At 44.2% G+C, this 27,551-nt stretch overlaps 1 protein-coding gene across 1 annotated transcript; it reads left to right on the top strand.

Moving 5' to 3' along the window:
• Positions 1 to 1,168: 1,168 nt before the first annotated feature.
• ATP3 (gamma subunit of Mt ATP synthase) lies at positions 1,169 to 27,551 on the top strand. Its single transcript, XM_087389883.1, has 9 exons — positions 1,169 to 1,416; positions 1,901 to 1,944; positions 2,092 to 2,244; positions 2,712 to 2,825; positions 3,139 to 3,266; positions 3,366 to 3,488; positions 3,604 to 3,723; positions 26,864 to 26,985; positions 27,097 to 27,551. The coding sequence occupies exons 1-9, from the start codon at positions 1,304 to 1,306 to the stop codon at positions 27,170 to 27,172; spliced, it is 993 nt and encodes a 330-aa protein (XP_087246009.1). The 5' UTR covers positions 1,169 to 1,303; the 3' UTR covers positions 27,173 to 27,551.

Raw genomic sequence — 27,551 nt, 5'->3', positions numbered from 1 at the left:
ACCTCTCAAATTCATCAATGGCCTGTAAAGCTACATGAATGTGAGGCTCAAGGGAAATCTATAGGTTATCCGAAGTTCGTAGAGCTATTTCTAGAGGAACATTATGCATCCTTTTCACAGGGTGAACCTTTCAGAAATAACCCCCTGAGAACAGATCCAGAGATCCCGATTGGCATATTTCTGGATGGCTGCCTCACTTCCTCCGCCATTGTTGAGACAACATCATAACCGATGAAGCTGATGTACACAACTGCAGCTCCATCGAAGATCCCACGCACCCCATACGGGGCAAATCCTTCGGGAGAATGACAGTTAGCCGGCTTGAACAAATTATTAGGTCTCCGTTTAAGAACCCAGTGGCGTCACGGCCTCATAGAGGTATATGACTCAAAGAAACATACTTGGGATGAATTGCTGACCTTTCGCCGAGAGGATGAGGTCGGTACACTGGATAAGTTGTGCTGTTTAATGATGTTAAACATAACGCTCCCCCACTAGAGGGGAGGGGTCGAACTGTTGTTGGAAAGCGGCATCAGTTGAAATGGTTGTTTCAAATTAGCAGTTACAGACCGAGGCTTGCAAAAAACATATCGTGATGACTAAATCCCTGATGATTGCAATCATCTTTGGAGAATCATATAAGGAGAAATGAAGTTTCAGTTTTGGGCAGCAAGATGAGCTGCAGCTAATCAACATGATTGACGAACGGAATGAAAGGGATGACTTTGATCATCGTAGGTATGGGTGGAGAAGTTCAACAAGCCGTTCCCTTGGTTCCTGAAAGGTGTCCAAGGAGTTATGAAAAAGGTTGTGGATGAGCCAGTGGTCGCAGCCGAGGAATAGCAAGAGAGTTCAAAAGCCACCAAGGTGGAAGAGAAGACGGTGGAGACACTGGAGGAGAGAACCACAACCTCCTCCCCTCCTCTCGGCATAAATCTAACTCATGGAGTCGTAGGAAAAGCCCTTGGGATCGAAAAAAGCCAGAAAGCCAACTACAGGAGAATCCAACGGTCTAAAACATCGAGCCACGAATGGACGCCACATAGATATTTGAAAAAAAATTAAAAAAAATAGAGAATAATCACAAAACTTTGCCCCAACTCAATCCTTAAGCACTCTTGTCTAGGAGAGCCAGTGCTAACAAATACTCAGAATAACAAAGTACAAAGTATATAATCAATTATATTGGTGTGCAATTTCTCCCTTATGCTTCATCTTCATCATCATCATCATCATCAGGCCAACACCTTTTGCAAGCAGCAACTTCAAGAATCATTTGCTCTCTTGCATCCAAGCCGTAGCAATGGCTTCATCCTCTGCCCGTCGTGGTGCCTCTCGCCTCTCTCACCTCCTCCGCACCTCCCCCCTTTCTCCTCCTCACCCCTCCTCTTGGCATACTCCGGGTCTCCCGCCTGGGTACTTAACCTTCTTGGCCTCTTTTGTGAAATTTTGCTGCTTTTTCTCTCGATTTGGCCTTTTCCTGCTCGCATGCGTGGGCTTGGACCGTTGCATTGTGGGATCCGCGTCAAGGAATGCTTGATTTTTCGCAATTTTCTAAAAGGTTGATGCTCTATTATGTATTGCCGTCGACACCACTGTCAATGTCCGAAGATCATTGCACGTTCTATTTCTTTCCGTACCGCAGTTTGACATGAAGCATTTGGGTTGAATTATAAAGGAGCATCCAGTATCCGCAGCTTAGTAATTTAAGAAGATCAGAGCATAATCGGAACGAATCTGCTATAAATACATTGTTGGACGGAGACTTTTGAACTTGTCCGTGGCTTTATTATTGGAATCGCTTAAGACAACTGCATTTAAGAAACAGAGGTGGATTGCTGTAATTCGTGTTCAATGGAATGCACATACTGACATGCTGGAATGCTGAAAACTTGTGCAGCGAGTTGGCGCCTTTTGGTGCAAGGATGGCATCCTCTCAAGCTGGTAAGTTATAAGGGAATCGCTCATTGCAGTAGCTCATACCCCGGTTCAAATATCTACTTTTTGTCATGGTAAAAGAGGCCACTCAATTAATCGTATGGGAGCTGCAAGGTTAGACCTTTATTTGAAATTATGTTCATTGACACACAGTCAGAAATAGGATGAGGAGCGTGAAGAGTATTCAGAAGATCACAAAGGCCATGAAGATGGTTGCAGCATCTAAGCTTAGAGGGATCCAAGCCAAGGCAGAGAATTCACGAGGATTCTGGCAGCCTTTTACAGCTTTAATTGGTGACCATCCTGGTATACCTCTATTCGTCGTATCATATTTAACTTTGCTATTATATTCTTAACCTTGAAAGGATGGGCCTTTTTTTTGGCTTTGATGGAAGTGGTAAAAGTTAATAGGGCATTTTTTGCCTGCCTAAATTCTTTTAATTTAATTTGGGTCTTCACCAACCCTCTTTCCTTAAATCTTATACACTTTTTAAGATTCGTCTTCTAAGCTTGGGCCAATCTCGTCGTTCAACAGTTTGCTGTATAGATAAGCTGGTATGACGTTGCTTTCTAATTTGAACATAGGGGAATGATTTTTAGCATCCAACGTCTGTTGGGCTACTTTCTTTACAGGTTTCGTAAAGCAGGTTCATCATCAAATTTGTGCTGTATAGGTGCTAATCTGGATTTCTAATCCTTTACGTATGAGTATTAGAGGTAATGCTGAGTTTGTTTCTCACTTTCTAAGATCAGGACTTTGTGATTCTGTGCAGAGGTCGACACGAAGAAAAATGTGATTCTCACAGTTTCAAGTGACAGGGGTCTGTGTGGTGGAATTAATTCCACGGTCGTCAAATATAGCAAGGGCGTCAACAAACTGACAAGCGGTTTGAGTGTCCTTTCTTTGTCTATTGTAAACCCTCCTAAAGAGACAAAAGAAGGGAAGTTATCAGAGAATACTAAAGCTGTTCAAAAAACTAAACTAAACTATCTTGCACTTTGTCTCCTACACAAGAAGAATCAACTGCGTATGATCAGTAACTGATCCTGTTAAAAGAACTTGCTGATTTTGTAATTTTATGTTGACATTGTGGACAGATGATTCTTTTCAAGTGCCTTGTCATTATGCCTTCAATAAGTAGGTGTCTTACAAGGTTGTACTAAAATGTAATGCTTTTATTTCTGGCATGTGATTACCAGGTTCTGAAGGGCAGGCTGGATATGTTGTAATTGGTGAGAAGGGTAAGCTGCAATTGCAGCGGGATTCCAAGAAGCATATTAAAATGGTGGTCACTGATTTACAAAAGCTGCCCATAAGCTTCACTCAGGCAATGGCTAGCTATAAAAAATTTGTTCCTTTATTCTAACATATTGTGAAGGTTGACATATATATGTTTTTCACTAGAGATACCTAGTCTATGTTGCAGACTTCTACAATCGCTGATGAGATACTGAAAAACATGGAATTCGATGCAATACGGATGATTTTTAACAAGTTCCAGTCTGTGGTTTCGTTTCAACCAACAGTTACTACTATTTTCTCTCCTGAGGTAAAAAGTGCACCACTTGGTATTGTCAGGTTTTATTTCTTACTATTAAGTTGTTTCACTTCTCTATTGTTTAAGTTGCATACCAAGACGTGTATTGAATTTTCCTTTTGTTCAGCTGTTGGCAAAGGAGTCAGAGGGCGGAGGTAAACTTAGTCATCTGGAATCTTATGAAATAGAAGGTTCTGAAACCAAGGCGGAGGTCTTCCAAAACTTGAGCGAGTTCCAATTTGCTTCTGTATGTAGTCTGATGTCTTTTAAAACCATCCTTTTCGTACAAATAAATTCCTGTTAATTGCGATAAGCATGTGCATTAAAGATCATGAGGGAGTTTTCTGGCCAGTTTTCTATTGGTTGAATGTGGAATGTGGATTTCTTGTTAATAGGTAAGATTGCAATCATGGGGCATTTGATAATGTGATCAAGCCTTATCGGGCTGGGTGACATTTGATGTGTCCTCTTAACTGTGCGTCCACTTCAATTGCATATAGAATGCCACTTTCATGATATTGATGGGCCACATAGTCACACAGTACTTGAAATGACCTGGTACTGGAGATTTGATGTAGAGGGTTAATTGTGGAGTATGTAGGAGTTGCTCATCCTTGATACTAGTATTTAGGAACTATTAATGCAGCAGGGGGTGTGTGAAAAAAGATGTTGACCCTATCTCACTGTCACGTGCACCCCTGCACTTGGGTGCAATGTGACACACTGGCTACATCGACGAGTGCGTAATAGTTCCCTAATAGGAGATTTTGTTGTATGCTGTGACCCCTTTGTGAGCCCTTGTCCAGGGACAGTCAGGCACAAGCTACGTAAGTCAGTCTCTCAGCCTTAGGTCAAGTCAGAAGATTAGTTCTTGTTCATTGGTACCCACTGGAGAATAGTAGGTTAGTGTTTCCATCTTAGGATTAGTAATAGGTCTAGGTCCAGCCTAGGATAGGAGCTCTTCTGGGCCCCCTCAAGGCTGGAGCATATGAAGGGGAATGGGCTGGGGGAGGGCTGCATATATAGGCTGCCCTGCACCCCACCCTAGGTGGGCTTTTATGGGGCAAAGGGCCTGCAAAGCCAGCCCAAACTGGCTTGACTGAAAGTCGGCCAGTTTGGGGGTGGTTGGCTCAGCCCCCGCCCCCTTTTTAAGGGGGAGGCCCTTGCCCATATTTCCCATTCAGCTCCCAAGCCTTCAGCACTCCAGACAGCTCCCTCCCGGCCTCGTGTGCAGCCCTGAACACCTCCGAAGTTGGCCCTGATCAGCCTCAGCCTTTGGCCTTCAGTTCAGCCTATTCGGGAGGTGTATACGCAGCACCACAGTTGAGGATTTGGACCAGCAAATGGAGTAAGTTTAGGGTACTGTTTTGGCAGCTTTTAACAGCTTTCTTTTATAGTTTGCACAGCTCTCTTTCTCAGCTCTGTACTTAGGTAGGATCTATCACTCCTAGCTTTCACTCTCTCACTCACGCAGTAACCCTGCATTCCGGTGGACAGCACAAGCCTCTCCCTTGCCTTGCAGACGTATCCTACATTGTTAGTGTGGACAGCATCAAGGTCTTGGTATTGGTCGGCGTTGCCTCTCAGGTCTTTGGGTCTGCTATACGTGTGCACAGTATACCCTTTAGAAGCACGTTTCCAAGAGTATTATTTGTATTTCTCATTTCTCCAAGTATAAAGCAAATTCTCCACTGATTGGGGGAGGGGGCCCTCAGTGGGTATAGGGACCCAATCGGTGGTCAACTCCATTCTCTCGCTACCCTTATCTCCTTTCTCTCTCTATGGTGCATAACGCTAATTCCTCACTAAAGGTTGAAAGAAGGTCTTGCTGTGATTACACGTTTAGATTACCGTTGCATGTTACATTGGGATCAGAGCTTCGGTCTGTATCCAGCTTGACTACCGCGAGTGTATCGTTGTGTTGAGATCCGGAAAGGACACACAATCAAGCGCCATGAAAGGGTCAGGAAAAGGAGTCATCATTGAAGACTATGAAGAGGAGAAAGACTACCAAAAAGATACGCTTTCTGCCAAGTGCTCAAGAAGTGATGGCGAATCTTCTGGAGTAGAATCGGGTCCTCCTATGGCAACTCGAAGAACACTCATCCCAGCTAGAAGAAAGCATAAGACAGCTGGACCAGACAAAACAATGTTTGGAGGAAAAAGAAGCAGAAAAGCCGATGGAAGAAAGAGAAACCACAAATTTCGAAAAAATGCTCTTCTTGATGCGTGAGGAACACAAAAATGGGGAGGCATTGCGGCAGAGCTCGCCCAGGCAGAGAGGCAACAAAAGCTAGACCGAAAGGTGATGCTTCTCCAACACAAACAGATGTCAGTCACTATGTAGGCCAAATTGAGCGCAGCAGTAGTTACCGCCATAGCTTTGTCATTGACAAAGGTAACACCTGTTATGCTCAAGTCGAGGTAACATGACCTCGGAAGGGTCAGTCGGCATTTTCCTTTAAAGGATCAATGTTCGTATTATATTTGTTTGGGCTTTATGTAAATGATGAAAAAAGGAATAAAGGTCAAGGTCCTTGGTGCGGGTGACATAGCACTAGACTAGGTGGATCTAGGGCTAAGGGACCTAAATGCATGAAATGTGCCTAGGGGAAAATGTTTCAAAGTTATCCCAAGAGAGGGGTAAATGATGCATTAAGGAGGGACCCTAAATTGAGGACATGTGGCATACTAGATCCATCTAGGGAGTTTTGGGGCTCGTTGGAATTAAGCAAGCAAAAAGCTTTCACGAAAACGTATTCTTCTGGATTCAGCAGAGAAGCTTGCTACCACCGAGGTTGGCTGGGAGGATAAACTAAGTGCTTGTGCTCGTGATTCAATGTAAAGCTATAAAAAAATCAGTTCGGAATGTTTCATTTGGTATCAGAGCGCAGAGTATATTGCGAGCGGTCTGGGACTGGCTGGGCGTTTGATGCATCGAGGGACCAGCTGTGCAATACTGTGGGAAACGCTGTCGCAGGAGTTGGAACTCTGGCTCTTGAGATTTACGTTACGTATTAGGAGCAGCGCTGATGAGCAACGCACGACCAAAGGGACTGTGTGGTCACATAATTAGTTGCCGCAGGTGATGGTGCAATTGTGGGTCCTTGTTAATTAAGCGTCGTGACGGTGAACTGCTACGCGGGGTTGCTACGTGCGCTTGGAGATATCCCATCACCTGCATGGGTATACGTTAAAGCAGGAATTGGGTGTGCGTTGGACGTCAGGATGGCGCACGCGCTGGTCTTGGCTGATTGACGTCAAGGATCTTTGGTATCTCGGAAGGGAGACGTGAAGCGACTTTGTATATGAAACGAGAGGTGACAGCAGAAGGTGGACAGATCTTCCCTATCGGCTTATGAGTCAGTAATTAAAGAACAACGTAAATTCTAAAAGAGCATCGTTGATCACGTTGAGTAGATTGTCGTCAGGTCACGGTACTAGTAACTGGTTGCGCTTGATCGCGAGCTCGTGTGAAGGAGTGTTTTGGGTCTCCAACGAGGGTGTAGTTGAGCTACAGCAGAAACAACTTGATCTCTTCATGCAGTAAGAATTATAAACAGGAAGCTCTCTATGCCTTCTAAGCTTTGTTGGAGCATATGTTTGGTTATTTACTTCCGTGTTTTAGTTTGGAATTCCTGCTTGTTCTATTGGGTTCCAGATGTTGAAGACGTACTGTATTGATGCAAACAATTGGTTATATGCCTGTTATGCATGGGTTATTTGCAGTTTAGGTATGCAGGAGTTTCCCTAGTATAGGGAAAAGTGGTTTTGGTTATAAGTGTGATATATACTTGGTTAGTTGTAAAATTGGAAGTTGGACTTTCGATTTGTAATTACAGTTGCAAGCGGTGTTTTATTTAATTTAAAAAAAAAAAAAAAACCACACACCCCCCCACTGACCTAAATGGAAGTAGAAGAAGAAGCTTCCAGGATGGATCCCGTAGAGTCGGGAGTCCGGCCGACCCCGCAGGTGTCGCGCTCAATAGGTCATACATTATCTGGCAGAATTGCAATGTTAGAGGATGCCCTGCAATAGATTTTAGCACAACAGTTGCAGACAAATGTAGGGCAGTCTGAGCTCAGGAAAATGGTGCATAGTATGTCTGCCAAACCATCTCGTGAGGAGAAAGGTAAATCTCCGATGGAACCGGAGTCCAGTGTTCGTACGGTCGAGCCTAGGAGGGCTAAGGTGCCTAATATTGCCAATTATAGGTGAGAAAAGTACCAATCACTTGGAGGGGTTTCAAAGAATTGATGGTCACTACATCTGTATCTCCACTTGTATTGGATCGCTTTTTGAGGCTTCATATTTTGATTTCTACCACGGCCTCCAAATCGCCCTGCTCTACCTCTGCCTCTACCTCTTCTAGCATTTGAGTAGAAGATAGCTTCATTTGAAGTTCCTCTTGAAGAAGATGCACCACCATTTCTCAACTCTTCAGAAATTAGAAGAGCAATCAACTTCTCAAAATTAGGAAAATTCTCACAAACGGCCATGGATGTCCAGAATTGTGCATAATCCTTTCCTAGACCACCATTCAAGGTCACAGAAACTAAATCATCATCTTCCACTTGCTCCAGCTACATTCGTCATGCTTATGAACGATTTACTACGTCCGTATATCGGAAAGTTTGTAGTACACTTTATTGACGATATTCTGGTATTCAGTAAGAGTATTACTGAGCATTATGAATACTTAAGAATAGTGTTCAGTACTTTGAGGAAAGCCAGTCTTTATGTAAATAAAAAGAAAACCATACTGTGTATGGTAAGACTTGAATATTTAGGATTCATAATTACTCCTGAGGAGGTGGAAATGGATCCAAAGAAAGTGGCTGCGATACTGACTTGGCCAATCCCTCAGAGTTTGACTGCTTTGCGATCATTCTTGGGGTTTGTCCAATTTTATCGAAGGCATATCAAAGGATATTCCGAAATAATATCGCCATTGACTGATCTGACCTCAGATAAAGTATCTTTTATATGGGGGCGGAGTCAACAGGAAAGTTTTAACACCATAAAACAAGTTGTGGTCTCAGGAGCGGTGTTAAAAATAGTTGATCCCCAGAAACCGTTTTTCCTTGAAACCGATGCAAGTGGCATTGTGGTAGGAGCAGTTCTTCTCCAAGAGGGAAGGCCAGTAGCCTTTGAAAGCAAGAAGCTTTCTCCCTCTCAACAAAATTGACCAACTCATGAATTAGAGTTGTATGCTGTTGTCCATGCTTTGAAAACATGGAGGCATTATTTGTATGGATTAGAGTTTTATGTTGATGTTGATCATGATACTCTGAAACATTTTTGTAAACAACCTGACTTGAGAGGCCGCCAAGCTAGGTGGGCAGAACTCATGTAGGAGTTTAACTTGACGATTCGGTACCGAAGAGGAAAGGATAATAAAGTTGCTGATGCGTTGTCACGCATTATGCATAACATGAGTTTCACGGTATTAGAGAGTGCTCTAATGATCGAGATTAGAGAAACTCAAAAGGTGGACGAGTTCGTCCAGAGCCTTTGGCCTAACGCTCATGTATTAAAACCCGGGAAAAGGATGACCTGGCATTCAGAAAAGGCCAAACTTATGCAAGATATGCCATAAGGGATGGTATGCTGAAATGAAATGGCAAGGTAGTAGTACCTAATCAGAATTATCTCAGGTAGAGAGTCATTCGACAATGCCATGATAGCCCATGTGCGGGACATCCGGGAGTCGAGAAGACATATGATCTCGTGAAACGAGATTTCTATTGGCCAAAGATGAAAAAGCATATTTATGAATATGTGACACGGTGTTTTTCGTGTCAGGTAAGTAAGGCAGAGCGGGTGAAGCCACCCGGACTTTTACAACCTTTGGAGATACCACTAGGTAAGTGGGAGAGCATTTCCATGGACTTTATTGTAGGTCTACCTACGACACAATGGTGGATATGATTCTATCCTTGTGGTGGTTGATCGTCTTACCAAGATGGCTCACTTCATTCCAACTAGAGAGTCTGTTAGTGCCCCGCAAGTGGCAGATTTGTTTATTAGACATATATTTCGTTTGCATGGATTACCCAACTCCATAGTGTCAGACAGGGATGTCAAATTTACCGGTCATTTTTGGATTGCGGTGTTTAAGACACTAAGGACTGAGTTGGGAATGAGTAGTGGGGATAATCCAGAAACGGATGGTCAGACGGAAAGAATCAACCAAATTTTAGAGGATATGCTTAGAGCATATGTATCATTGAGGCAATATACATGGGACAAGTGGTTGCCATTGTTAGAGTTTGCCTACAATGATAGAAAACATTCCTCTACAGGGTTCAGTCCGTTTGAGCTGAACTATGGTTATAGGCCAACGAATCCAACTATAGTTGGAATACCTGAGAAAGTGCCTAGTGCCGCGAACTTTGTGGTTCAGATGCGGGAGATGCTAGCACTTGCGAGAGCTAACATCCGCCAAGCTATGGATAGAGCTAAGGCGTATGCGGATGAAAATCGATCCGCTAGAGAATTTAAGGAAGGAGAAAAAGTTTTTCTCAGAGTTCTTTCGCACTCTAAGTCTTTGATTGCAGGAGAGTGTGCTAAGTTATCACCTCGATATTGTGGGCCATGGTTAATTCTAAAAAGAATAGGCAAGGTAGCCTATAAATTAGAATTGCCACAGGGTTGTAAGGTGCACCCAGTGTTTCATGTTTCTCGTTTAAAGAAAATTTTGCATACAGGTGACTCACTAATCGAAGGTGTTGTTTTGTTTCAGGAGATAGAGGATAATGCAAGACACAAACCAACATGAATCCTGGACCGAGGAACAATGCAAGTACGCAATTGGAAGATACCCACGGTGTTGGTTGCATGGCATGGTCTACCTCTATCAGAAGCTACTTGGGAATCCGTATACCAGTCACGGAGAGTGTTCCCAGACTTTATTATCGAGGACGTTGATGTCTGAAGAGGGAAGGAATGTTACGCTCAAGTCGAGGTAACATGACCTCGGAAGGGTCAGTCGGCATTTTCCTTTAAAGGATCAATGTTTGTATTATATTTGTTTGGGCTTCATGTAAATGATCAAAAAAGGAATAAAGGTCAAGGTCCTTGGTGCGGGTGACATAGCACTAGACTAGGTGGATCTAAGGCTAAGGGACCTAAATGCATGAAATGTGCCTAGGGACAAATGTTTCAAAGTTATCCCAAGAGAGGGGTAACTGATGCATTAAGGAGGGACCCTAAATTGAGGACATGTGGCATACTAGATCCATCTAGGGAGTTTTGGGGCTCGTTGGAATTAAGCAGGCAAAAAGCTTTCACGAAAACGTATTCTTCTGGATTCAGCAGAGAAGCTTAGAGAGCAATCTTTTGCTGCAAAAGATAAGGGAAAAGGCCCAAATACTTTTGGTAAGGATAGAAAGAATACCGAAGGGCCTAAGAGGAAACACAAATGCCAATACTGTAAAAAGTGTGGTCACTTCAATTCATGACTGAATGTTAGAAGAGGATTACAAAAGAGAAGAAGAATAAGTCTGGTATGGTAGTTGCAAGCTCTTTGGCCACAAATGCAAGAAATGATGATGTCTCAACAAATTTTGTAGAGCATGATGGGCCTTCTTCACATGCAATTATGATGCATCTATGGATTCTTGCACATTTAGTATCAACAAAGAAACTACAGATACATGGTATTTTGATAGCGGTGCATCTAGATATATCATGTCTAGGAGATGTTGTCATTTGCTCATATTGGCAAGAAGATATCTTGTGCCACCGTGGGGCTAGACAGCGAGATACCTCGGATGCCAGGTTGGTATTGACATTATAACAGAGCAGTAGATCACCTCGGTCCTTGAGAGTGTTCGGCGTAAGCTTCTCTATTGGAGCTTGGCCAAGCTCTCCCTAGCAGGTCATGCCTTAGTGGCAAACCAGGTCCTTCTTGCCACGGCGTGGTATATTGCCTCCTGCTGGTGCTTTCACAGAGGATGCATTGGGCAGCTCCGACAGTTGGTTCGGAACTTCCTTTGGGTAGGTTCGGACAGCACGCGGAATACTAGAGCCCGAGTCACTTGGCAGATGGTGATCATGCCGCTGGCACTGGGAGACTTGGGTATCATTGATATGAAGATGCAGAGCAGAGCCCTCCTGGGCGCATCGGAGGACAGTGGCAGCTTTCACACAGATGGATCTTCTCAAAGGCCCCCCTTACAGGGAAGGGTTCCCCCTTGATGAGGAGCCTGGCAGTTTTCTCGGACTGGCGTCCCCTTGAGGATGATGATGCAGCGAGGCAGCACGCACCCCGGCTTCTTCTGTGTAGGACCTAGAGGCCTACTTCATCCGCTCACTTAGAGGCCTTGGGATGGATGGGAGTCTTGATGGGATTCACTGGCAGATGATTAGAGTGGTGGGACGTTTGGGGAAGGAGTGGCACATTGACCCTCCTAGTATCTCAGAGCAGGATGCCCCTAGATGGCGCCTTTGGCTGTGGGAGGGTAGACCCTTGAGGGAGGTCCAGTGGGATCCGGGAGAGTGGTCTTGGCCATCCAGGGGCGGCCTTGCCGAGCAGATGGACGAGGTGCCTGCCCTTCTTTTCCTACACCACACGGATTGGCAGGAGGCTTCAGATGGACTCTTCGAGGTGGATCCCCTCGAGGGAGTGGCATTGGGTGACCCAAAGAGTGCCTCGGGATGTCCGTTCCAGGTTTTGGATGCGGTTATGGTCTAGTTTGCGGCCGAGGAAGATATCGTACTTTTTTTGGGTGGCTGCCCACGGAGGCTTGCCCATCGGACCGTGGTTGGAGCAGATGCGAGTGGAGGGGTAGTGCCATTATTGCTTTGCTGGTTTCCTGGAGACGATCCCGCACTGCCTTTGGAGCTATTGTAGAGCAGCGAGGATCTGGATGGGAGCCCTCAGGATCATGACTTGTATGCAAAGTCTTCAGAGGCACTACACTTGGGGGATCGTGGCTTGGTTGACTGAGGGAGGACACACGTTTCAAATTGATGAGATCTCCCTAGCCTACCCGATATAGGGACAGAGCATTCAGAGGATAGCGCTCCATGAGGCAGTCCCTCCTGATAGCCTAGCTCCTCTTCCTCTGGAGGACAACGTTTGGGAGGTGGTAGCTAGTATCACTGCGTGGAACATTTGGGTCGCTCGTTGCAGTCTCGTGATGGGTGAGCATGTGGTTCCACCCTCGGCTACCATGGTTGCCATCTGGCAGGCATGGTTGTTAAGACACTTGTGTCTTATGATACAACACTTAAGACACTTAAGACATGTGTCTTACCTTAAGACACCTTTAGACAATCTTTCTTTTTTTTTTGGGATGGGTGGGGTGTAATAACAAACATTGAGTTTGACTTAACCATGCTATCATTGATGGCGACTTTGAATCCAGTAGTGGCAGTGACCTTGCAGATTTGGATTAGGATGAATCTTGAGAGTCGAAAGTTTCCTATTATATGTATCGAGATGTAGATTTCATTCATGTCACATGTGACTGATAGATTGTTGTCATGATATTTATGTTGATTGATCTATGATGATTGGTATATAATCTATGTAGCCCTCTAGCCTCTTGTTAAGTTGTTTATCTGGATTTTTGAATATCAAGATTCAATTGTCAGTTTAAACCTTTAAAGTTGTGTCGTAACTTGCAAGCTCTTGAGCCGTGAGTCGTAACTTTACCTTTTTAAGTCCGCATTGTACAAGTGCATTGTTTAAGTGTAGCTTATTGTACTTCTAGAATCTAGCTGCTAGCTCTGTTAGCAAGTTGTACACTTGTATTCTTATACATATATTAATTAAATATTTATTATTACAATGACGTGTCTTATAAGACACTTTAGACACTTGTGTCTGAAGCGTGTCTAACGTGTCGTGTCTTAACGTGTCTCACAACCATGCTGGCAAGATATCATCTACACTCTACGCTCCACCTGGGAGCGTGGTACTTCAGGCTCTAGAGCGACTATCGAGAGGCGTGCTTGATTCTGCAAGGCTTGGCCTACAGGAATTTTCTACATTTTCACTCCGTGAGGGATTCGCTGGTTGTATAGTCCCCCCACTTGGCTGTTCGCCCCAGTACCAGAGATCCCCTAGGCAGTGAGCTGGGTTTCTTTGGAACAAGCCGGTTCTTTTCTTTCAGCCTTTTCTGGTTTTTCCCATACTCAGCACCTTCAGGGCTGCTGTTTTGTGTGAAGACTTTCAAGCATTAATGGAAGGTTCCTTTCTTTGCAAAAAAAAGAAAAAGAAAAAGAAAAGATATCTTGTGCCAACAACTCTTCTTATCTAGTTAGAGGCATTGGTGAGATTTTACTTAGATTCGTTGATGGCTCTGATCTCCGCATCCATGATGCTTTGTATGTCCCAGGGGTAAGGAAGAGTTTGAAAGCAATGTCCTCATTCACTAAAAAGGATTTCAGGTCATCTTTGAAGATGACTAGTTTATGGTTTGTGATAGGGAGACTGATTATGCATCGGTGTTATCAGGCACACTCTGTCATGGTCTTTTTCAACTTGATGCATGTGAGAAAAGAGCACTAAGTACATCTACCTCAGCCTGGAGGATGTAGAGTTGCGGCATGCCAGGTTTCGGCATGTAAACTTTGGTAGTCTTATGCTTTTGCAGAAATTTCAGATGGTAGATGCCTCCTTTGGAAGCTCCTCCAAATCAAATATGTGAGGGGTATATGCTTGGAAAAATGCATAGATTCTCATTCCCCAAGGATGGTGTAGTCAAGACTGCAAATAAATTGCAGCTAGTTCATTGTGATGTTTGCAGTCCTATGAGCACATAGTCTCTTGAAAGTTGGAGGTCACTTCTATTTTGTTACTTTTATAGATGACTTCTTAAAGATTCAGTTGGGTGCTTGCATTCAAGAAGAAGTCATAAATATTCAATGTGTTTGAGCCTTCATTGCCACGGTGGAGAATCAATCTGGTTGCAGGATACGGATCCTGCGTTAAGACAGATTGGGGGGTACACATACAAGGAGTTAGCAAACTTCTTGGGTGTGAAAGGCATCATACATCATTGCACTGTCGGCTATACTCCTGAGCTTAATGGAGTGGCTGAGTGGAAGAACAAGTCACTAATGAAAATGCCCAGGTGCATGATTAAGCCAAAGGATTGCCTTACTGATTGGTGTAAGCATGTAAATGCAAGTTGAAATAGCAAACCAAGAGACTGAGTACCTTGCAAGAATCGGAATACATGCTTCACAGCTTGCCAATGTGAAACCTTTGGGCTGTGCCTAAATCTGCTCAATTGTGATATTGCATACTGAATATTTGGCCATGTATTACACAAAGTAAATAAGGCATCCAAGAAACCGGCTATAAATGGTGTCATCAAACGGTTCACTATCATCATGCATGGATCTAAGCCTTGGCTCCATAGGAGTTGTGATAGGCTTACAATTCTAAAATGTGAGTCTCCCATGCAGTTTCTGAATGTATTTGGAGTGCAACAAATCAATGCCCTTGTCATCTTGTACAAATTGAATGCCCAAAGTAACAGTGTAACAGCCCTGAATTAGACATGTCAAATGTATTCTACATTTCAGTCTTAAATCTGCAATTTTTCCATCATTAGTATCCATGAGCAGCATCTCCTCAACATACAAGGCAATGGTGCCCCCTTCTTTCTTGACATAAGGGGTGCTTTCATTTGGATTGTTCTACATACCTTGGCTGGTAAAAAAGGCATCAATCTGTGCATACAAAGCTCTAGGAGCCTGCTTCACGCCATACAAGCTCTCTTTAACCTGCAAACTTTGTCTTCCTTGCTAGGTACAACAAAATCAATGGGTTGAGACACATAAACTTCTTCCTGGAGGTCCCATTCAAAATGCAGTCTTGATATCCAACTGATGAATATGCAGCCATAAATTGCCACCATGGCAACCACACACCTAATGGTAGTCATACAAAAAGTGGGAGTGATATCCAACTGATGAATATGCAGCCATAAATTGCCACCATGGCAACCACACACCTAATGTTAGTCATACAAAAAGTGGAGCAAAGGTATGGTCATAATCTATGCCCTTTTTCTGAGCATAGCCCTATGCAAAAAGACACCCTTCCTACCTCTCAATAGATCCATCTACACACTTTGTGCCTATTGCTTTCTTGCTCATAGCAAGTCCACCAAGTTCCGAGTGAATGGAGTCAATCTTTGCTTGCATAGCATTCATCCAATGCAATTATCACGTGCATCAGCAAAACAATCAGGTTCAGTCATTTCCAGCAAATTATTGGACCAAGCTGAATCAAAATAGTTTACATCCTTAGTGCCTCTAGTGTCACGACGTGTGCAGCCAGGAAGTATTGCAGAGAGCTTGCTCTCCTAGAGAGTACGGACTAGCCATCAAGGAACTTTTACATTGCCGAACTTTCTTGTGCCACAACATCCTCAAACTTTTTGCGGATTGACAAGACCAGCCATATACTGAATTGAGGCATCAACAACTTGTAAATGCCGCTGCAAATTCTGATTTTCAGCAGGTACATCAGCTCCCATATCAAAAGAAATGAGCAGCAGCCCATCAAATAAACCCTAATTTTTGTCAAATACCGCAATGAGCAAATCTGATTTCTGCTACTAGTGAAAACTTTCATGGTAGCAAGATTGTAGAATCTATACGCCTTGCTTTCAATGATGTAGCACACAAATTTGCATTTCTCATCTTCGTCATCAAGTTTTCCAAATGTATGGAAGTAACTCACATTGGCTCTTCTTTCATACCAAGCCTCATATGGTGTCATAACCTTAGGTGCTTTGTGGGATACCTATTCATCCATCATGAACTCGGATTGGGCTGGTGATTTTGACACTAGATAGTTAACCAGTTGTAATTGCTTCTTCCTCAGATACTCCTGCATTTCTTGGTTGAGAAGAAACAATCAATGACGATTGCTACCACATTGTGTGAAGTTGAGTACAAGGCAGCTTTCACAATGGAATGTGTCTAGTTGAGATGTTTGTTAGGAGATCTACATGCATCATTAAGGAGCGTACTCCAATTCTCACTGACAATTAGAGTGCCATTGTGGCATGAAATCCTGTGTTCTATGCACATATGAAGCATATTGAGATACATGATCATTATGATAGAGAGCGGCTCCATGCAGAGAGATCAGCGTGGCTTTTGCTCTACACACCAGAATGTGGTAGATATTTTCACCAAATCTTTACCTTGTAAAAAGTTTGAGACTTTCCGTAAAGCTTTGAACTTATACCCATTTGGTGATTGACATTATTCCTTGTACATTTGGACATTGTCATTGCCAGGGGTGTTAGAAATATTAATCTCTAAGGCAGTAGTCAATGTAATAAGGGTCACCATAGTTAGTGGTTCAGTTAGTCGCCAAATGTGTGTTAATCCTAGTTAAGGTTCATTCTAGGGTTTTGTCTATATGACTACACTAGCGTAATCATTCATTGTTGTTGAGCTCTCAACTTGCACTTGCATTGTGTTCTCTTCAACCCTCGCTCCCTTTCTCAACAAGATAACCACTGAGATCTTGCAGTTAGTTCATAGTGATTTTGTGGGTCCTATGTCCACCAAATCCCTTGGGAGTGCATCATGCTTTATAACTTTTATCGATTGATCATGCTTTTGAACCTTCATTGATGATCACTTTGTTGGAGGTCAACATCTCTTGATGTCACAGCAGAGAGAGAGGGCCTTTCTTGTGGGTGTGCCCGCCCAGAGAGAGCCTAAGGTACAGAGAGGGGGCCTTGTTGTGGGCGAGCCCGCCCCCCGTGAGGGTAGTCTAGGGTAGGATGGTTGCCATGTGTCTGCTCAGGGTTGGAGGCATGTCTTGCTGCTGTTGTGGTGCCTTTTTCTCTTAGGCTGAGGTGGGTCGACTTGATAGTCGGCCACCTAGGCCTGCTGGTTGGGAGGCATAGGGCAGGAGTGTCACGATCTGTGACGTATTCCTTTCTCTATATCTAGACTTATGGATGGTTTGATGAATGGACACTTGTAGAAGGGTATGCCCTTTCGACGGGACACTTCCTATGAGGCACAACCCTTCACAAGAGACATTCTATGGAAGAGACACTCCTATTGTAATGTACCCTCTCATCAAGGGTCACACCACCCTTCACAAGGGGTACACACCTCTTCATGCACATACACTTTGGAGTACACACCTTTTCATGTGTGACTCTTCATTCTCTATATAAGAGAGGCTTAATTGTATGGATGACACACTACAGACACTACAGACACTCAAGCAATACCAATATTCCTTGTTCTCTGCTATTTCAGTCTCCTTTTCTGTTCCTTAGCACATTTCTAAATATAGTAAATCTAGGATTTCTTATAGTGGTATCAGAGCAAATTTCGCTCTTGCCTGTAGGAAATGCCCCCCACCTTCTAGCGCATATCTGATACATCTCTTTCCGCTAGAAGGATATCCGTGCACATTGTGCATGAAAGAGATGGAGAGAATGAGCGTAAAAATTTTTAGCGCCAACCCCACCTAAAGTCATCAATGGCCTCTCCATCTCCCCCACATCACGAGTTGATGTGAATGGACACGACAAAAATTGTGTCTTTTCATGTGCTTGGGCTGTCCCAAAACCAAGGGACGCACCTTTTCCACCATCGGACACACCTTTTGATGAAGAGTTTTGACTCCTCACCCAAGGGACACACCCCATCGTGGAAAAAAGGACACCTCTTTTCGTGTGGGGACGACCCCTTCATGAAAAGGTACACCTATTCCAAGGGTCACACCCCTTAGAATAGGCACACCTTTTGGCACGAAGCACCCTACAAAAGGGTACCTAAAAGGGCTAAAAAGGAAAACCAGCCCTATACCCAAGGCCTAACCCTAGACTACCCAAGGGTTAATTAAACCCACGTTTTAATTTTTTGGTAACCACCACCCAGCAATAGGTGCATGAATCAAAACACAAAATCTAGAATTCTGTTTCGCCATTTTCTGCCGTATGTGATTGCGCCATCTTCTTCCAGCCAGCACGTGCCCTTCGTCAGGCCTCCATCTTACATAGTTCTCGATTGCCTGCATCAGCCAGCTCTTGTTGGTTCATCGCCGTGATTACCTACGATCAACAGCCTTTGCTGCCCGCAAATCAGCCAGGAAGCAAGAACAGTGCCAGATGCAACGATTTGTTTCAAGCCTCTGCCACCGAATTTCTTCAGCCTCCCCTGCTTGTGATCAGCAGCCTCGATGCCCTTTTCATCTTGATTCAGACCAGCCTGGATCCTGCTGGCTCATCTCGCCACCTTAGCCTGTGAACAGCGGCAGGCCAAGCCCTGCACTCCTATGGTATGCAGCAAATAGCACAATTTCCAAGCAGAAGACAGCGCCAGGTTCCATGCAATCTGCCCTCTTGTGTTATTTCGCCTCTGCCACGCCTCAATCAGCCTTGAAAGTCTCGCCAGGTGCCCCTTAATCGATGGACCTCCGAACAAGAGATTTTCAAGCCTTGCTATGCAACTAATTCGCAGATCTAATCTATGCCAGGTGGATTCTCTCCATTCTATTTCTAAGGATTCTCTTTCATATTGTTATTTGACGCTCATTATCAAATTACAGCAAATGAAAGCCTCCTCCTTAAAGCATGGAAACCCTTGGTAATTCCCCAGTCCCTTCAAGGACACCTCAGGCATCATCTACCACACAATATCGTGTTCAGATTGCACAACCAGCCCATTTCGGAGCTTTTGCATCATGGGTCTTCTGTGTCACGTGCCCTTCTAGTGACTTGGACCACATCCTATACCTTCTGCGTGAGGCACCTCAGTTACATTACTTCCTCAGCACAGTCCAGGTTGTGTTCCACGAGACACGTAGATACCCAGAACCCGATATTCCTCACGAGTTTGCTGTCCATCTTTGGAGAGACTTTTACCCCTCAGCTTCAGCATCTCCAGGTACTCTCCACCTCCTTTAGCTCCCAATTATCCTCCTGCACAGGTTGTACCTTCCCCAAGATAGTATTTACTCTTTGAAGGCACTCCTCCTGGATATCCTCCACTCCCGATAGTAGCTCCTTATCCCTTCTCAGATCCGTGGACTCTGCAACCTACCCCTGTACTCTCACGAGCAGTAACACCCATTTCGGCATCACTAGTGTTACCTCAGACAGGACCTCCTTTACCAGATTTCCACGGTTGGTTCCATCCTGCTTCTTCTGCCTCCTCCAACATGAGCAACCTCAGGGAGCAGCCCGAATCTCTTCCATGAATGGTACAAACTAGAGCGCAGGTTCGTGCTTCTCACAGGGATCTCCGATATGTCGCAACGCTCGCGTGCAGCCTCCCCGGAGATGAGCGACTCAAGTCCAAAAAAGACCCCTGAAGTCAACTTACAAGGCGAAGCACTACTTCAACTCCAAATTTCCCAGCTTCAGAACAACATCTCCGACTTGGTCCAGAAAGTCCAACAACTCCAAGATTCTCGCAGTACCACACATACAGAGGATGACGTGACGCAACCAGACGACTATGTGGACTCATTCCCACCAGAGGTAGAAAACACTGAACTCTGTGCCCTCTACCGTTTACTTCAAGCTTCCAAAACTAAAAGACTTGAGATTAAACTTCCGGAAGCCTACAGTGGTCAACGAAATCGCCGAACAGTTGACCAATGGCTCGCAAAACAGCGCATGTACTTTGATACTGTTGACCTCACTGAAGGCAAAAAGATTGCCTTGGCAGCCTCCCTCCTCAAGGATACAGCTTTCCTATGGTGGCAACGACGCTTAAAGGATGGCAAAAGTATGTTAACCTGGGAACGTTTTGAACACGTGCTCCGTAAGCAGTTCATACCTGCCAATGCGGACTTCCAAGCACGTTCAAAACTCCGACAATTGGAGCAAACAGGCTCCTTGTCTTCCTACATCTCTCAGTTCAGCACATTGGTGTTGGAGATTGTTGGTTTAACTGATGATGATCGCCTTCATGCTTTCATCTCAGGCCTAAATCCCTTGTTACACGTTGATGTCCTCAAAGTAAACATCACTACCATAGCTTGCGCTATTGCTTATGCAGAGCGCATTACTGATTTCCAAAACACAGGGAAGCAGAGTACTAATAGAACACATAACTCTACTATGGCCAAAGGTGCTCGCCCTCAAGATAACCCCAAGTTTAGAAAAAACTCGGGTAATCAAGGTCAGCGACAGTCTCAAGATCCCCACAAGTCTTAGAAATCGTATGCTGGATTCCAACAGAAGCACTTCTCCAAGGATCACGCCTCTTCTTCTTCACAAAGTCATCACCGTCATCAACATAAAGGTGCAGCCACTGACAAGAAGAATAACTCCAGCACAAAAGGACTTTGTACCATCTGTACAGGCAACCATAGATGGTTCGATTGTCCCAAGCGACCAAAGCAAAATTCCAATATGGAACCTAGCACTTCCCAAATAGAAGATGCTACCCCGGCACAAGACAAGAAAGGCTAAGCGTTCTACTTGACTGATTCTCAACCAAGGCCAGCCATTTTTGAAATACCTGGAACACATCACTTTTCCGAGCAGCAGTACAAGTTCTTTCAAAAGATCAACCTTCGACTTCCGAACAGAAGATTTTCTCATCCTATTCTTATATGGACGACCTTTTGTATTATCAAGATCGCGTTTGTGTACCACATGACAAGGATGTTCGACGTCTTTTGTTAAAAGAGCATCATGTAGTTCCTTATGTTGCCCATCCAGGCATCAACAAGACTTATAGGTTACTCAGTGCAACATACTACTGGCCTCAGATGAAAAGCGACGTCATTAAAATAGTTACATCTTGCTTATCTTGTCAACAAATGAAAGCAAGCTGACGACTTTCAGCAGGACTTCTTCAGCCTCTTCCAGTTTCAACTGAAAGGTGGGAAAGTATTTCCATGGATTTCATTACAACACTACCACGATCCTCTAGAGGTAACACTCAGATTATGGTAATTGTTGATCGATTGTCCAAAATGGCACACTTTGTTGCTTGCAAAAGCAGTGCACAGGCTCCGGACATAGCTAAACTCTTCATACAACACATCTTCCGACACCATGGATTGCCCAAGAATATCATATCCGACAGAGATCCTAAGTTTATCAGTCACTTTTGGATTTCACTGTTCAAATCTTTGGGTACAACTCTACTGTTCAGTTCAGCCTACCACCCAGAATCAGATGGCCAGACTGAAAGAGTCAACCAAGTTCTGGAAGAAATGCTTCGACATTATATTCAGTCACGCCTAGCAGCTTGGGAAGAGTATCTACCACTCCTTGAGTTTGCTTATAATAACTCTTTCCATAGTGCCATCAGCATGACTCCATTTCAAGTAGCTTATGGACACACTCCGATTGTACCAATGAATTTTGTACTTCAACATCGAGTGGCCCTAGCTGATCAACTGGTTCAAGAAATGCAAGACATTCTACTCCAAGTCAGGGATCATATGCGAAAAGCGCAAGAGCGGTATCAACGGTATGCCAACAAACATAGACGTCACCTGGAATTTGACACTGGTGACATGGTGCTATTATTTGTAGCCCCACATCGCTATAAGATGGTTAAGTCTGTGTTTCCTAAGTTGCGACTAAGATACTATGGACCTTTTCGGATCGTCAAGAAAAATTCACCTTTAAGTTACAAATTGGAATTACCACCATCATGGGGTAAAATCCATCCGACATTTCATATTTCTTGGCTAAAGACGTATATTCCAAGCGATGAAGCAGTTCCTCCTGCAGGTGATTATGTCCCAGAAATCGAAGATGATTATGTTCTCCTTATCGTGAGTGTATTCTGGACCATCGACAACGAGAGACTCGACATCGACTTATCACGGAATTCCTTGTTCTTTGGCGAGATCTGGACGACTCCGACGCTACTTGGCAATCTGATGAAGACTTATAGCAGTACCTTGACATTTTACAGCAGTATTTTCAGAATTTACCGTGATATTTTCTAACATCAGTTCATTATCTCCACCAAGGTCTTATTTTGAGTGGGAGGGGATGTCATGATCTGTGACGTATTCCTTTCTCTATATCTAGACTTATGGATGGTTTGATGAATGGACACTTGTGAAAGGGTATGCCCTTTCGACGGGACACTTCCTATGAGGCACAACCCTTCACAAGAGACATTCTATGGAAGTGACACTCCTATTGTAATGTACCCTCTCATCAAGGGTCACACCCTTCACAAGGGGTACACACCTCTTCATGCACATACACTTTGGAGTACACACCTTTTCATGTGTGACTCTTCACTCTCTATATAAGAGAGGCCCAATTGTATGGATGACACACTACAGACACTACAGACACTCAAGCAATACCAATATTCCTTGTTCTCTGCTATTTCAGTCTCCTTTTCTGTTCCTTAGCACATTTCTAAATATAGTAAATCTAGGATTTCTTACAAGGAGGCAGCCCCTATTGGCTGTGTGGCAGTCTCTTGTAGGGCTGCAGGCAGTGGCAGCCTGGTCGGAGTGTTTGGGCAGGGCTAGAGGCCCCTCTAGGGCTGCCTTGGAGCCCTTTTGTAGTGCTGTGCAGGTTGGTCAGTGGAGCCCCTAGTCACTGGCTTGGCACAGCAGGGGAGCAGCCCCTTTATAGGGCCCTACAGCCTCCCTTGGAGGCTGGTAGGTGGGTCGGCTGCTGGTCGGCCCCTAGAGCAGGAGGTCGGTTCTGTTTCTGCAGCTGAGGGAGGGGCTGGGGCTATATATAGGCCCCTCTCCTTGCCTTCCATTTGATCTCAATGTGGTGATCTCAATGTGGTGCCTCTTGAGCAGTGTTGTGAGCTCTTGAGTAGTCTTCTATAGCAGAGGTTTTCCCTGTCACGATTTGTGACGTATTCCTTTCTCTATACCTTAGACTTATGGATGGTTTGATGAATGGACACTTGTGGAAGGGTATGCTCGACGGGACACTTCCTATGAGGCACAACCTTTCACAAGAGACACATCCTATTGAAGAGACACTACCATTGCAATGTACCCTCTCATCAAGGGTCCCACCCTTCACAAGGGGTACACACCTCTTCATGTACATACACTTTGGAGTACACACCTTTTCATGTGTGACTCTTCACTCTATATAAGAGAGGTCCAACTGTATGGATGACACACTACAGACACTCAAGAATACAAATGTTCCTGTTCTCTGCTATTTCAGTCTTCTTTCTGTTCCTTAGCACATTTCTAAGTATAGTAAATCTAGGATTTCTTACAGTGGTATCGGAGCAAATCTCGCTCCTGCCTATAGGAAATGCCCCTCATCTTCTAGCACCTATCTGATACCTCTACTTCCGCAAGAAGGAGATCCACGCACGTTGTGCATGGAAGAGATGGAGAGGATGAGCGTAAAATCTTTAACTGCCAACCCCACCTAAGTCATTAGTGGCCTCTCTATCTGCCTCACATCACAGGCTTCCATCTTGCATATTTTGGATCGTTTTGCAGCAGCTGGCTCTCTCTGGTTCATCGCCATACCTGCGTGGGACCAGTAGCCTGCCCTTCTATCACGATTCAGACCAGCCTGGTTCTTGCTGGCTCATCTCACCACCTTTGCTTGTGAACAGCAGCACTTTGCTGCCTTCCAAATCCGACTAGACAGGCCTGGTCCTGTGCCTAGTACCACACAGGCATTTGCCACAGATTCAATGCAGGAAATTGCCAGGTTCCACGAAATCTTCCCTCTTCTGCAAATCACCTCTGCCACGCCTCAATCAGCCTTGAAAGTCTCGCTAGGCGCCTTTTTCCTGGTTCACACTTCAATGTGGACTTGCAAAGACAGTCAATGGACCTACGGACAGAGATTTTCAGGCCATTCTATGCAACTAATTGGCAGATCTAATCTATGCCAGGTGGATTCTTTCCATTCCTTTTTCTAAGGATTCTCTTTCATATTGATATTTGCTGCTCATTATCAAATTACAGAAATGAAAGCCCCTTCCTTAAAACATGGAAACCCCTGGTAATGCACCGGCACCTTCAAGGTCACCACGGGCATCACCTATCACTCAATATCGTGTTACCCACTTTGGAGCCTTTGCATCGTGGGTCTCTTGTGTCATGTGCCCTTCCATCGACTTGGACCACATCCTATACCTTCTGCATGAGACACCTCGACTTCACTACTTGCTCTCTCTGAGGAAAAACTTGACGACTTCAAGTTTTCTTTAGGCATGAGAGAGATTATCAGAATGATGTCGAACTGCAAAAGCCTAAGAGGAGCTATGCATCTCATAGAACGCCTGAGGTCTCGATAAAGAGAGTCAAGCCATTGAGCCCCAGGTGATAAAGAAAGAGGAGGAAATTTACTCAATATTCCACGATCCCCTTCTAGAGAACTTTGGCTTGTCTACAATCCCAAAGGCAATGCTCCTCAGCTATAGGCAACGCGGGCAAGGAGGAGCCCCAAACCTGAATCTCCACTGGTTTACTGCAATCCCTCCATGAATATAAAAGAGTGATTTTTATATTCTTGGGATACATCCAAAGCCTTCTCCAAAAAGATTTCTGCAAGTCTGCAAAAATCTGAAATTCCTTCCAATGCGAGAGGCCCTGGAGGGCTTACAGCCTCACACTAACCTGAAATTTCCTGGCAGGAAGGTCTATTATTTTGAAGTATAAGCATATTTTGGTGAGCCTTTCATCAATCACTTGGTGATTTCTTTGATCTGCATAGGGTTTTGGTAATCTAATTTTCAATGTTATGATTTTTAATGCTTGTAATAACCAATATGCAAAAGTTCCTACCTATGAAGGACATTGTGAAAGTGTTGCTCTTGAGGAGGTATTGACTCGAGAATGTAAAGTTTGAAAATCTTGAAACTGGGAGGCCAGGCTAGCAGTGAATGCTTGGAGTTGTATTGCTTCCTGCTGCCATGATGGAGCAGGGTACAAGTTTCGATCTGCACCATGTGTAGAGGGGTCTCGTTGCAAGCTGCCAGCAGATCCAGCCGTGAGATATGGCTCACAATCTCTATGCTCTAGTTTGTACTATCTCGTGCAGAACACGAGATAACCAATATGCAAAAGTTCCTACCTATGAAGGACATTGTGAAAGTGTTGCTCTTGAGGAGGTATTGACTCGAGAATGTAAAGTTTGAAAATCTTGAAACTGGGAGGCCAGGCTAGCAGTGAATGCTTGGAGTTGTATTGCTTCCTGCTGCCATGATGGAGCAGGGTACAAGTTTCGATCTGCACCATGTGTAGAGGGGTCTCGTTGCAAGCTGCCAGCAGATCCAGCCGTGAGATATGGCTCACAATCTCTATGCTCTTGTTTGTACTATCTCGTGCAGAACACGGAAGAATTTATTATCTATAATCCTGTCAACCGTTGTAGTATGCATTGGGTCATGTGATGGGGATGGTCACAATGGAGCCAGGCTGTTACAGCTGTGAGGACAAGGATCCGGGTTCAAGAGCCAATTAATGGGGCCAAGGGAGGGAGTATTTGAAGGTATCCTGAGGACAAGTCAGTCCCAAAAGTAAGGCCTAATTATCGTCTGCCAAGGAATGAATTGGAGGTCCTGCTGTGGTGTATCCTAGAGATGGATGACACAAAAGAGATTTAGGAGTACACGTTGCGTTGAGAATTCCACTGGAGATGATACTTCAGGAGAAACCTTGTGGTAGATGGCACAAATGTTGGAATAGGAAAACCCTTGTGTATAGAATATGGTTATAATGATCAAGATACATAGGCTCACAAAATGACTGTAGACCAATGTAGGGACTTGCACATGAAATGGGAAAGGCATTCAGGGCAGTTGGGATGCAGGTAGGAATGCTTGAGGATCCACGTGGGAGTTTAGCCAGGACTCATGCAACCATTTGTTGTTGTATGCGGTTTCTCCTTTCATAGAAGTAGTGGCAAGAAGATGACAGCCTTTTTTGGTTGTGTTTGGTAGGGATGGATGGCCACGGTCGCCCCAAGGGGGGGGCTAATGGTAAAAATTTTGGCCATCAAAAAAGTTTACATAGGAATTTTGGCTAAGGTTTGTACCCTCAGGACATATGGTGGTTGCCTAAAATTGATCAATAGAGGGGTTTGGAGACTAGGTGCTCACGAAAAATATGGCTTTTCTAGAGGAAATTTTTGTAGATCCTCTATAGAAATAGGGAAAGAGCCTTAAAGAGGCTATAGATCTTGCTTGAAAAGAGTGGAGGGTTGCAGCGACGATGCTAGCCGATGATCTTAAATTTAAATTTGTAAAAGAGAATGCAAATGTGGAGCTAGAGGAGCTTGAAACTTTCTTGCAAGCTTTACCATGTTAAGCTTTTGTTAACAGTATTTAATCTCGGCAGTACAAACTAGTCCTTTGTGTACTTCTATGAATTGTTGAGTCCTTGCTTGAACCTCTTGAGGCAGCACTGCTGCTTTGGGTTACACTTATCAGGGAACGTCTTTTAATGCAGATGTTCTACAATGCCTGCCTGGAAAATGCATGTAGTGAGCAAGGTGCGCGTATGTCTGCCATGGATAGCTCAACCAGGAATGCTTCTGATATGTTGGAGAAGCTTACACTGAAATACAACAGGTTCTGTGGTCACTGCAGTTATTTATAATCGTTTTATTAATGTAGTATGTATATTTGGCTTATGGGGAAACCTTATTTTTAGCTCGTTAATGATTTTTGTGCCATCTGCAGATCTCGTCAAGCATCAATAACAACAGAGTTGATTGAGATAATTTCTGGTGCTGCTGCACTAGAAGCAGCTGAATAAGCCAGTTTTTGTTTTTTTCATGAAATGAAGCCAGTTTTGGCAGAAGGCCGCTACAAAATCCAGAAAACTGTCCAATCATTGCCATGAATCAATTTACCACTTCATTCTGATGGACAACAGAGAACACAATCAAGCTCTGTGCTCTTAATTGGGGAAAACAAGCATTGAGAGTAATCCCTTTTCTTGGACACAGACAAGGGCTGCAAGTTGTGTGTGTTATTCAATAAGGCCCTTGGTACTCCTAGAGTGCCTCCCTGTCTTCAACATCCCTTTTGCTATAAAGTGGCTGGTGTTGATGGCTCCCTCTAAATCCTTGTGTCTGCCTAGGAGGATTTTGTTGATCTGGATCCTTTATGAATTACATTGACTTTGAATTTAA

This window comes from Dipteris shenzhenensis, chromosome 18, assembly GCF_047967505.1.
Source record: "Dipteris shenzhenensis isolate YYH24624 ecotype China chromosome 18, Dip_SZ_1.0, whole genome shotgun sequence".
NCBI lineage: Eukaryota > Viridiplantae > Streptophyta > Polypodiopsida > Gleicheniales > Dipteridaceae > Dipteris > Dipteris shenzhenensis.
Note: the sequence above shows the minus strand (reverse complement) of the source record. Positions and strands in the feature narration are given on the sequence as shown.

Excerpts from the sequence above, each read along its gene's own strand:
- ATP3 (XM_087389883.1), top strand. The coding sequence starts at position 1,304 with ATGGCTTCATCCTCTGCCCGTCGTGGTGCCTCTCGCCTCTCTCACCTC. Across the intron at positions 1,417-1,900 it reads ACTCCGGGTCTCCCGCCTGG|CGAGTTGGCGCCTTTTGGTG; the intron begins GTACTTAACCTT and ends AAACTTGTGCAG. Across the intron at positions 1,945-2,091 it reads GATGGCATCCTCTCAAGCTG|TCAGAAATAGGATGAGGAGC; the intron begins GTAAGTTATAAG and ends ATTGACACACAG.